The 12092-nt window shown below is 64.7% G+C and overlaps 1 protein-coding gene across 5 annotated transcripts in view; it reads left to right on the top strand.

Annotated features, from left to right (window-relative positions):
- WNT7B (Wnt family member 7B) overlaps window positions 1–11851 on the top strand; it is a 48701-nt gene extending 36850 nt beyond the window's left edge. For all 5 annotated transcript variants that reach the window (XM_045463941.1, XM_045463943.1, XM_045463945.1 and 2 more), the window contains exons 3-4: window positions 3027–3298; window positions 9155–11851. In XM_045463941.1, coding sequence (XP_045319897.1) covers window positions 3027–3298; window positions 9155–9634 — 752 coding nt within the window. In that variant the 3' untranslated portion in view covers window positions 9635–11851. The remainder of the gene's footprint in view (window positions 1–3026; window positions 3299–9154) is intronic.
- The last annotated feature ends 241 nt before the right edge of the window (window positions 11852–12092 follow it).

Here is a 12092-nt window from a genome sequence, read left to right as displayed (position 1 = left end):
CTACTGCCTGCGTTCAGACCCTGCTCCGGCCACCAAGCCCTAGTTCAACAGCCTCTCTGTGCCTCGGTCTGCTCACCCGTGGGATGGGCCCGTGACGAGCCTGCCTCGCACGACTGTCTGGGAGCTCAGGGAGGACATACGTGGGGGTGAGGGTGTTTGGCATGCGGCGGGAGCTGGCGGGTGACGGCGGGGATGAAGGAGGCCTGGCTCCGCTGACCCGCGTTGCTGAACGGTTCCTGTAGCCAGAGCAGGCTCTGAGGCCCAAATCCACAGCAGCGGCCCCGGAACCAGGGCAGAGAGCACCATCCACTTCGTGGGGTGTCTCTGGCCGCCCTCACCTGGCTCCCCGGGGTCTCGACGGCCTCTTTTCTCCTTACTCTTGAGCTCACACTTCTAGCATCAGATCAGCAAACGATTTCTTCTTCTTTTTTTAAGTTTTTATTTGTTTATTTGGAGAGAGAGAGAGAGCAGGAGAGGGGCAGAGAGAGAGGGAGAGAGAGAATCCCAAACAGGTTCCATCCCAGCAGCACTCGGGGCTCCAACTCACAAACCATGAGATCACGACCTGAGCCGAAGCTGATGCTTAACCGACTGAGCCGCCCAGGTTTCCACCCCCCCGCCTTTTTTTTTTTTTTTTTTAATGTTTATTCATCTATTTTTGGTAGGGGAGGGGCAGAAGGAGAGAGAGAGAATTCTAGGCAGACTGCATGCTCAGATTGGAGCCTGACAGGAGGCTTGGTCTCACGATTGAGAGATCATGGCCTGAGCCGAAATCAAGAGTCAGACCTCAACTGACTGAGTCACCCAGGCGCCCTCAGCAAACTGTTTTGCACCTTGGACCTTTGCCTCTGCTGTGTCCACCGCCAGGAGCGCACACACCCACGTGCACACATCCACTCATATCCACACACAACACACACCTTACTTAAGGTGTCCCCTCCTCCAGGAAGCCTTCCTTGACTCCACCCCTCACAGAGGCAGGTGGGGACGTCCTCTGAGGTTCCGTGACCCCCCCCCCCCGCTGTGCCCTTTCTTACAAAGCTCTACGGTCACCTCCCCTCCCGGAGCCCCCGAAATGCTTTTGTGCACCCTCCCCCTCGGAATGCACCTGTGTGCCCGTGCGCGTGACCTCGTCGGCAGGCCCGCTGGGCTTGGGCAACACCAGCACCAATAGCAGGGAGTCTGGTAACCACTTCGCACCCGACACCCTTCCCTTCGGGTAGCCTCGGCCTGATTTAGAGCTGGGGAGGGAGAGCCCCATATTCTCCCTTGACCCTGCGTCTGCCTGGGAGCCCCCAGCCGGCCCGCCTCGACGCTGCAGGGCTGGGGGCTCCTCGGTGCCCCTCAAAGGGCAACTGTGCTGACAGATGCTTCCCACGGGAGTGGTGCTGGGGACAGTGCCCTATGCCGCCGGTTGGCAGGTCCCAGGTGGTGGCAGGCGTGGTGGGGGGAGCGGTGTGGGCAGGAAGGTCCCGGAGAGGAGCAGGGGCTGGACGGGAAGGCAGAGGCGGCCCTGTGTCCTTTGCAGACCTCGGTCTTGCCCAACGCCACCCTCCCTTAGCTCTTCTCAGAGGATGGACGTTTTCAGGAAGCTGTGCCTCCTCCTTGGTGGCAGAGGTCGACCAAAGCTTCCTCGGCACTGGGTCTCTAAGACCAACAGGTCCTCAGCCCAGATGGGAGGACCCCCAGGGAACAGGAAGCCCACCGAGGCGAGCTTCCCCCCAGCAGGCTGTAGGTGAGGAGGGGACCCCAGAGCACACATTCAAGGCCGATCACACAGCTGGCATGCAGGGTGGTGCTTAGTGGATGTTCACGGAAAGGACTTGACCTTCGACCCTCTGGGGCCATCACTCTAGCCCCCACTCGCAGGGACAGCGGTCAGGCACTCTGAGGGGCCTTTCCGATCACAGGCACAGGCTCTGTGCAACTACAGGGGCGTCACCGAGCTCCAGGCCCACAGTGCCAGCTGCTGAGGACCTCACAGACCGGGCCGTGGCCTGCAGAGAGCCTCGGGGCTCAGGGGCAGGAGAGGCCGGGCCAGGATGGCGGGATGCCCAGGGCCCAGCCGGAGCCTGTGGAAAAGAAAGATGAATAGGCTCTGGACCCTTCCATCCAGGGGGCTGTGGGCCCCCGTGGAGCCAGGACGGCTCAGCTACAGGGCTAACTGGGCAGACAGCATCAGGTGCAGTGAGAGTCAGATCCGTGACTGGGGGCGGCAGGTAGCCCAGGCCCCCTTCTGGCTGGCAGTCTGGAAAGGCTACCTGGAAGAAGAGGCATTGGAACCGGTCGTGGAAAATCATGAGGCTTTGGACAAGGAGGGCAAGGACATTCCCCTGGAAAGACCAGGAAACCCCAGGAGCACAGGAGCAGCTCTTTCCGGAAGGAAAGAGACGTTGTTTTGGGCAGGGGACAAAAAAAGGGGGATGGGGAAGCCAGCTGGGCTCGGACTGAGGGCCTTTCCTGCTCCAGCAGAGGAGACCCAGTGAGGGTGCACGGTGGGCCCCCTGGCTGGTGGCTGGGGGTGGGGGAGGCAAGGAGGACGGGCACCCAAAGTCTGCGCAGTTCAGGGGAGCATCTGAGCCAGGCAGGGGTGTTGAGAGAGAGGAGAGCCCCAGGAAGCCGGGGCCTGGTGATGGGGGGACAGGGGGCGGTCAGAGACACGGAGGCGGCAGCCAAGAGCCTGGAATAGGGTGGTGGGTGGGTGCTGGGAGGCTGGCCGAGTGGAGGGGGCGGGGCCCAGTCCCCAGTGCCCCCTCGCAGAGCCCAGCCCTGCTCTCGCCCGGGGTTGGGGCCCTTGGGACAGGGAAAGGAGGTGACAGTGGTCTCGAGTGCCGGTGGCAGGGCCGCGGCCACGTGCCTGCCACTGTCCTCGCCACAGCCCTGCTAGAGGGGTTCCGCCTGCCCCACTTTGCTGAGCCCGGAACTCAGAGAGGGCGAGCGCAGAGGCCAGGGTGGCCCGGCGCAGGGCGGCCGGAGACACGCGCGCGGGTCCTCACCGCACGCACCCCATCCCCCCACCCCCGCAGGGAGCCGGGAGGCCGCCTTCACCTACGCCATCACCGCGGCCGGGGTGGCCCACGCGGTCACGGCCGCCTGCAGCCAGGGGAACCTGAGCAACTGCGGGTGCGACCGAGAGAAGCAGGGCTACTACAACCAGGCGGAGGGCTGGAAGTGGGGCGGCTGCTCCGCCGACGTGCGCTACGGCATCGACTTCTCCCGGCGCTTCGTGGACGCCCGTGAGATCAAGAAAAACGCGCGGCGCCTCATGAACCTGCACAACAACGAGGCCGGCAGGAAGGTAGGGCGGGCGCGTCCGGGGAGGGGGCGGGGCGGGCGGGGTGGCTGCCGCCTCACCAGGGCTCCCCGCCCCCACCGCCGGCCCTGAGCCTCTCCTGGGGTGGGGTGGAGGGGGTCCTTGGGGATCTGAACCCCAAAGGTGTGTGGTGGGTGGCGCTGGGCCTGGTCGGCCCCTCTGACCCTCCCAGAGGCCTTACTGTTCCCATTTCGGAGGTAGGAAGACTGAGGCTGGGAGTCAGGAAGTGATGTGCGCATGGCCGGCAGCTGGGGGATGGCAGGGCCGGGACCAGGGCCCAGCGTGGGGGCCACAGTCCCATGTCCCCGCCCGGGTCCCAGAGGGGTCGTACCAGCACACCAGGAACGCTTCCCGGAGGAGGTGGCCTTTGGCTCAGATTGCCCTGAGAGAGCAGCCTGAGGAAGGGTGGAGACTGCAAGTTGGGAGGTCTTGAGGAGCAGCCAGCTTCACACAGGGGGCGGGTACAGCGGTGTGGGGCAATCATGGAGGACGTTCAGGCAGGGCCACACTGGGGCAGAAGTCAGGGTGAGCCCGGCCCCGCCTCAGGGAGATGAGGGCCCCAGATACTGGGCCGGGAGGAGCGGCCACCATGGCGGCAAGATGGCCCGAGATAGAGCGCCAGCCGAGCGGAACGCCTCTCCAGGTCTGGTTCCCCGGCCCCAGGGGCTGCACCCGGGGCGCCAGGGCCTGCGGGTCTCTGCAGGCACGGGGACAGACTTGCCCGCCCTCTGCCACGGGGACCACAGCTAAGGCCACCAGCTGCTCGCTCACTCACTCGACGAACATTCCCTGCCCCTTCTTTGTGCCTGGCGGTAGCTAGGCTGGGCACGGGAGACAAGGAGTAAGAGTGGCCGTGGTCATGGGAGCCCCCGTGGTGCCAAGTGGGTCCACTCAGGGGTGCAGAGGACAGATCCAGGAGCAGTGAGAGCTTGGAGATGGGGCGGGGGCGGGAGGGGGGCGGCAGCAGAAGCTCTCCGGAGGAGGCGCTGTCCCAGCAGGCCAGAAAAGAGCACAGGCAGAGGGAGGTGGCCCTGGGAGCAGGGGCCGGCTGCCCGGAGCAGGCCTTGAATGCCAGGCCCAGGGACTGACTTGATCTTGTAGACGTGGTTATTAGCTTGGCGTCCAATGAGGGCACGGGTGGACGAATGAAGGACAGAGGGACACAGTCTTTGCCTCCAAGGAGCTCACACACGGCGCAGAGGCTCCATTCTTCAGGCACGGACACATCCCCACCTGTGCCATGGCAGGCAGAGGCAGGCAAGGTTCGTTTACCTGGAGGCACGGGGAGGGCTCCCTGGAGGAGGAGGTTCCTCTTAGGTCCCGAGGAAGGGCTTTCCAACAGCCCTGGGAGGAAGGTCTCACCATCCCCCTTTTCCGCACGAGGACAGTGAGGCCCCAGGTGGGCAACAGAGATACTGGCGTCCCCGGAGGCCTGGGCCCTGGTTAGTGCTTGGTGGAGAAGCGTCCGAATAAGCAGCAGAGATGCAGGGATGGGCACTCCAGGCCCAGGGACCAGCACAACCAAGGCCGGGACGTGGGGGTGGGATTCCGGTCACAGCTGCGGGGCAGTGAGGCCTCTGGGCCAGCTTAGGGTGGCGGCGTGTGGGACGGGCCCCTTGTGCAGGGCCACGAGGGCCAGGCCGGATTCTGGCCTCTGGGCGACAGGTGCCGTGGGACAGGTCCCCGAGACAGTGATCCCAGCAGCCTGAGGGCCAGGGGGCCTGGGTGGAGGCAGGTCAGCGCGTGGGGTCTTGAACCGTGAAGCCGTAAACTGAGATGAGGAGCAGGAGGGGAGGGCCCATCAGGGCAGGGCGGTCACAGGAAAGGGCTCCACAGGGCTCAGCTGCCAGGATTCTGGTGCCCCTGACTGCGTGTGAGTCTTCCTCGGAGCCTCGGTCTGCTCGTCTGCGCAGCGGACACAGCGAACCTTGTGCCCCTCCCCCACTGCCCTTCCAACAGCCCCCGACCCTGAGCTGGGGAGCACACGTGTGGTCTGAGCCTTTGGCAAAGGCCGTGACCCTGGGGGGCGGGGATCGTCCTGCTCCCGCTAGCACGGAGCTTGGGGGTGGCAGTGAGGGGGAGCTGTAGCTTTTGAGGTTTCCACAACAACTGGGTCTGGATCTTCACAGGTCCTCCCCCCCCGCCCCAGTGCTGGGGTGCCCTGGTCCCCACCCTAGTTTGTCCAGGCCACCCCGCCCCCTCCCACTTGCTCAGGGCCCCGGAACCACACGAAGTCCCACGGCCTGAGTGGCTCAGAGCGACAGAGATTTATTCTCCTAGTTCTAGACAGGGCCCCCGTTCCCCGTGATGGCTCTGGAGTAGGAACCCGCCTGCCTCTCCCTGCGGCCCCAGGCGCTCCTCGGCTTGTGGCCTCATTATCCTGGCTGCCCCCCTCTGCACGTGGTCCCCAACCTCTGGGTCTGTTTTTTCCCTTCTGTCCCTTACAAGGACATGTGTCCTCGGAGTTAGGGCCCACCCTGGTCCAGGATGGCCTCATCTCGAGCCTTAATTACACCTGGAAAGACCTATTTTCCAAATAAGGAAATAGGTCACATATTGAGGTTCTGAGTGGACGTAAATTTCGGGGAGACACTATTCAGTTCACCACATCCTCAGTGGGCCAGTCCTGGGCACTGTTATCAGGGTGGCTTTGGACTCCTCTCGTGGGTGACGGAGGTCTGAAGTCAGTGATGGCACCGGGAGGTGGGGCAGGACCAGCCCCAGGGGCTGGGCGCAGCCCCTACCCGACCTCATCTAGGATCGATGCCGGTCCTGCCCCAGGGGGCACGTCCTTCCCATCGTCTGGGTGAAAACCCAGCTCCAGGGAGGGGTGACTTCTGCGAAGTCCCCGGCTGGGAAGCTGCCGGCCACGCCAGGCCCCCAGGCTGGCCGGACCATGTGGCCACCCCTGTCCTTCACGGCCCGGGCACTGAGCAGACAGCTTCACCTGATGCCTACGCCCAGGTCAGAGGGCGAAGCAGATGTGGGCCTCGTCCCCTGGGGCCTCGCAGGCCCACGGAGGGTCAGGCCACCAGTGAGGGCCCAGAAACAAATGTGTCACGTCCCTCTGTGGCCCCAGGCTCAGAGCTGCCTGCCCGCGGCTGTTGCCGGAGTGGAGTGTGAAGCTAGGATGCCGGGACCCCCCCCACCCACAACCTGGCCACAGCTGTTCCCGGAGCACAGGCCGCACCCTTATTGCAGAAAGAACACCAGCTTGGCCTTTTCCTGGAGGCCCCCCCCCCCCCCCCGCCACACGGCCTGGGTCCGGGGAAACCGAGGCCCCGCTCGTCTGGGCGAGGCCAGGTCACCCCGCACCCTCCCAGGTGGTCTCCTGGGGCAGCAGGACTGGCGCCACCATCGCTGTCACTCTTATCTTGAGGCCACTGGAGACGGAAACGGCACATTCTTGAATCCTGTGATCACTTCCCAGGAGAGGCTCAGGCCCCGGGGACCCAGCCAAGCGAGGATGCGTCTCCTTCTGCCCACCGTCACCGGCCTGGCCGTGCAGGGTCCGAACGCGCCTGGGCGGGTGGGCAGGAGGGCAGGCGGTGGAGGCTGGGCTGCCTGGCCTTGAAGAGGACGGAGAGATGGGCGGGGGGCAGGGGGAGGGAGGGGGCAGCCGTCCCGCAGGCCGCAGCAATGAGGCTGGACCAGCTGGCCTGGATACCCCTGCCAGGTCTCAGGCCATCACGGCCTCAGGAGGCATCTCCTGGGCCAGCAGCCCGGGGTAGGGGGCACTGCCCCCCAGGCTGGGGACCCTGAGAGAGGCATCCATCTGGCCACTCTTAGGCCGAGGGGCATACGTGGCAGGGCGGTGTGGCCAGGGCAAGAGAGGGGCAGGTTAGTGGGGGAGGATTGATGCAAAAGTGAGCATGGGGTAAGGGTGAGGGGGAAAGAGAGGTCTGGCCAGGATGAACAGAAGTGTGGAGAGAAGGGTAGGAGGCAGGCAGGAGGTCCAGATATGCGTTCCCTTGGTGGGGGGCAACCCGCCCTTCACCTAGACCCCCAGAGCTGACTTCCGGTTCGTGCCCTCAACCCAGACACCCCTTGTCCCGCAATTCCAGTTCTGAATATTCCTTCCCCCCCGGGTGCTGGGGCCCTCCCCCACTCAGCCCTCCCCTGGTAGGACATCAGCCTCCCCCTCCCCCTAGCCCCCTCCTCCTCCCAGCCTCCGGGGCCTCCAGCCCCCGGACATCATCCACAGGAGGGAATCCCACCCACCCCCAGGTCCTAGACACCAGCCTCAGGGCCCACCCGGCACCCACGTGATGCTCACGTCACGTGGGCTGAGCTTTTCCTCTGCAGACCTTGCGCTGCCCGTTCCAGGAAGACCTTCCCCTCTCCTGCATCCACACCCCATGCAGGCACCCCTCCTCCAGGAAGCCCTCTTACCATGGCAGGGGTAGGTTCTCAGAGCGCCCGTTTGTGTCGGCTTCCTCTTCCCTCCCACACCGGGCTGGGAGCCCCCAGGTCCTTGCCGAGGACCAGAGCCCCAGGTAGCCAGGGTGGGGAAAGTGATTGGGATGGTAGCTGGCCCTGTGGGATGTTTCTTTCATTCATTCATTCATTCATTCATTCATTCATTCGCTATGGGTCCCTTGGTCTGTCTGGGCCAGGGCTGGGGTTCCGGCCCAGGAAGCAGAGAGTGGCCAACTTCCTTCAGGGCTGGGCTGCTGAAGTGAGGCCACCAGAGCCCGGACAGCTGACAAATGGCCCTTCTGCAACGGTGGGGCGGCAGCTAATGATTCCCCATCTTTAATCAGGCCGGCTGGCAGGGTCCTTTCGATCCAGGTAAATGAGTACCTGGGGTCAGGGCTGGCTCTGGGAACCGGCCTTCCGGGACCACGGAGGGAGGCCCAAGGAAAACACACCCTGCACCCATTGTGGGCCCTCGGGGAGCTGGGGAGAAAGAACAACACCGGCCGGGGGCCGGCTTCCCAGCAGATGGCACGCCTGGGCCTCGCTGACCCGTGCACTCACCTCCTGCTCATCCACCCCCGCCGCCCTTCAGCAAACACGCGCAGAGCTGGGTGCGAGCACCAGGCTTTCATTGAACAGCCAGCCATTTATTAAGCACCAACTACGTGCCAGGCCCTACCCCAGGCATGAGGGCAGGGAGTGGAGAGATGGAAGGGTGGGGATCTGCAATTAATAAGCACCTACTGTTGCTTGGCCTGGATCACCGCCGGGCTGGGTGCGATACCAGCTTCGCCACATTGCTGCCCTGTGACCTGCACGCTGCAAGCCGCGCGGCTGAGCCTCGGCTTCCTCCTCCGCGCCGCGTTGACCTGAAGGGTTGTGAGGATTTAGTGAACCACGTTTGATAAACATCCGCCGTGTTCTGCCACGTTCTGGACACTCTCACTGGACCCTCATAAGGTCCTCTGCAGTAGGGACCTACGGTCAGCAGCCCCATTAAACGGACGAGGAGACGGAGGCTCAGGAAGGGGAGGCACTTAGGTGTGGTCGTACAGCAGGAAGTGGGGGAGCCCTGGAGTTCGGGGGCAAGTGGGAGCGGGGACGCCCAGGCCCTGCGGGTGAGCACACTGGCCCCGGCCTGGTCGCCCGCAGGTCCGGGAGGGCTGGGGGCGGGGCTCCCGGCCACGCCCGCACCAGGCCCCGCCCAGTCGCTCGCAGGTCCGGGAGGGCTGGGGGCGGGGCTCCCGGCCACGCCCGCACCGAGCCCCGCCCGGTCGCCCGCAGGTCCCGGAGGGCTGGGGGCGGGGCTCCCGGCCACGCCCGCATCAAGCCCCGCCCGGTCGCCCGCAGGTGCCGCAGGGCTGGGGGCGGGGCGCCCGGGCCCGGCCACGCCCACGCTGAGCCCCGCCCTGTCGCCCGCAGGTCCTGGAGGAGCGCATGAAGCTGGAGTGCAAGTGCCACGGCGTGTCGGGCTCGTGCACCACCAAGACGTGCTGGACCACGCTGCCCAAGTTCCGCGAGGTGGGCCACCTGCTCAAGGAGAAGTACAACGCCGCGGTGCAGGTGGAGGTGGTGCGGGCCAGCCGCCTGCGGCAGCCCACCTTCCTGCGGATCAAGCAGCTGCGCAGCTACCAGAAGCCCATGGAGACGGACCTGGTGTACATCGAGAAGTCGCCCAACTACTGCGAGGAGGACGCGGCCACGGGCAGCGTGGGCACTCAGGGCCGCCTGTGCAACCGCACGTCGCCGGGCGCGGACGGCTGCGACACCATGTGCTGCGGCCGTGGCTACAACACCCACCAGTACACCAAGGTGTGGCAGTGCAACTGCAAGTTCCACTGGTGCTGCTTTGTCAAGTGCAACACCTGCAGCGAGCGCACCGAGGTCTTCACCTGCAAGTGAGCGCGCGCGCGCCCCCGCCGCCGGCACGCGCGCGCCCCCGCCCCCCCTGCCCTGCTGGCTGCGGGGTGGGGGGCGGCGGGGAGCTCAGGGCGCGGGAGGGCTGCTCCCCCCGGCGCCCCCTCGCTGCCCTCAGGGGCTCCTTCCCGCCTTTCTCGTCACTTCCGGGGGTCGAGCGATGCCCAGAGGGCAAGGCCGATGGCACCGGTGTCCCCGGTGGGGCGCCCAGCGAATTCTTGTTCTTTTCTCTGGGGAATTGAACCCCAAGGACACACGTCCTGGAAAGCGAAGTGACGACAAGACTCGGAGTGTCCCCCTCCCCCACCTTGTGGCACGGACATGGATGTGCCATGCCGGCTGACCACCCCCGCCCCCTCCCCGCGGGACTTTTTCTCTGGCCGCATCAGCCACAGAGCTTCCCACCCCCGGGTGGTCTGGGCAGATGCTGACACATTTTATTTATGTTTTCTTAGTATCAGAAAAGGATTCTTAGCACTAAGGCATAGCCAGTCCTAACTCTGTACTCCGTGTTAGCGCATTCCCTTGTGGCCCTCTGCTCCCTGTCCCCGCCTCTCTAGACCCCAGGGAGCATCTCCGTGCCCAGCTCCCTCCTGGCCCTGCCCCCAGGGGGCCTCTGAGGGGAGCCACCGGCAGGGATCCTTCTTTTTAAAAAATCACATCCAACAAATCAAAGTGTCACCTATGTCAGGTTCCAGGAGTGCTGTGTTTCCTCCCCGATGCTGTCACCCTCCCGGTCCCCCCTCCAGCCTGGCACCCAGTTTACAGAGCCCCCTGCCCCCCTGGAGCCGGCTGAAACCCTAGGACAGCAGTGTGCGGGTGGCGGGCTGGTGGGGTGGGGGTGGTTCGGGGCGGGGGGGGGGGGTGCTGCCTTTGGCAGATGCGGACACTGAGGCCCAGAATGGCTCAAGAATTAGCCAGAGGCCCCGAGGCCGTGAGTGGAGGCTCCTGCCTTGGCTCGGGCATCCTGACCCCCCAGGCCAGGGCTCCTGGCCCTGGAAGACCTACTCTGGGGATATCCAGGTTGGCATGAGACTGACCCCATGTTTTGTGAAATCTGGCTGCTCCCCTCATCCCCTGCTGCCAGCCACGCTGGGACCTGCACCCTCAGAGGTGCCTGCTGGGATTTCTCTAGTGGCCCCGTGCCCAGTCCTACTCCTTTGGCCCTGATCCCAATGCTGAGAAAACTTGGACCCACGAGGACACTTGGCCAGAGCTCCCCACCTGCTGCCCTCCAGACACCTCCCCCAGGGTCCCCCCCATGCACACCCTCCTCTTAAAGTTCAACTCTCCCTGAAACCTGGGAGAGGAGGACGAGAAGGGTCCCGCTCAGTTCTAAACCACGGGCAGGGTGGGGAGGGGCCCAAACCCTGGGACTTGGGGCGATGCATCCTCTGCGAACATTCCCACCCTCCCCTGGGGAGTCTGAAGCCCAGAGGAGGTGAACCTGCCAGCAAGAGGGTGTGCAGCTGGCTCCCGGTGTGCCCACCACTGCTCCTGTGCCCTCCCCCACCCAAATAGAGGGTATTTACTTGTAGAAACCTGTGGAAATGTGTCCTCAGGCAGCTGCCCGGCCAAGTGGGCGAGACATTAGCCAGGGGTGAGTGACACTGTCTGGGCCCTGGCGTCCACCCTGTTGTGCCCCTGATGGTGCCAGGACACGCCATCAGCTGCTGTTCTGGGCACTTCCTGGCTGCCGTGAATGCCCCCGACCTGCGCAGCACCCCCTCCCCCGCCCCGCCTCCCCGGGTCCCAGGACACCACTGAGTCCACAGGCCCAGCACCTTCTGCCAAGGAACCTGGTTAACTTATATTGTTATATAGCGTTAAAGTGTCTATCATGTCTTTTAAATTATTGTGACCTACACTGGGTACTGGAGGGAGGGGACAGCCTCAAGCATTCCCCGGAGCCAGGCTCCTCCTCCTGCTTGAAACAGACTCTTGGGGCCTCCTGATGCCATTGAGTCACGCGCACTGTCCAGGCACCTCCGCTGAGACCCCGCCCTCCTTAACTGTCAGCAGCGACCCTTCCCTTGGGTGAATGGGGGTCGGCGCGGCCCGCGTGGGGCGGTGGCGGTCTGGGCACTGCGTTGTCCCCGTAGCGCCTCCCACTTCGGGAGAGCTGCTGGGTTTCTGACGGGCTGTGTCTTGCCTTCCCTGGAGGGGAGCGCCCAGCTCCAATAAAGCTGGAATCAGAAGTGAGTGTGCGTGGAGCCCGTGCGACGCCCCTGCAGCTCTTGTCCCCGGGGGGTGGGGATGCGTGTGCTGTCCATTGAGGACCGGCCCTGAGCCTTAAGCCCCTTGGCCCTCAGGTGCCCCCACCCTTCTGATTCCTTACCCCTTTCTGCAGGCTGGGCTGGCACGATGCCCGCGTGTCTCCATTCTCACACCTTTGCCCAGGTCCCAAGCGAGGCCATGAGTCGCGCCGGCCTCCGGGCACCTT

This window comes from Leopardus geoffroyi, chromosome B4 (assembly GCF_018350155.1).
Source record: "Leopardus geoffroyi isolate Oge1 chromosome B4, O.geoffroyi_Oge1_pat1.0, whole genome shotgun sequence".
Taxonomy (NCBI): Eukaryota; Metazoa; Chordata; class Mammalia; order Carnivora; family Felidae; genus Leopardus; species Leopardus geoffroyi.
This window is presented reverse-complemented; position numbering and strand designations above follow the sequence as displayed.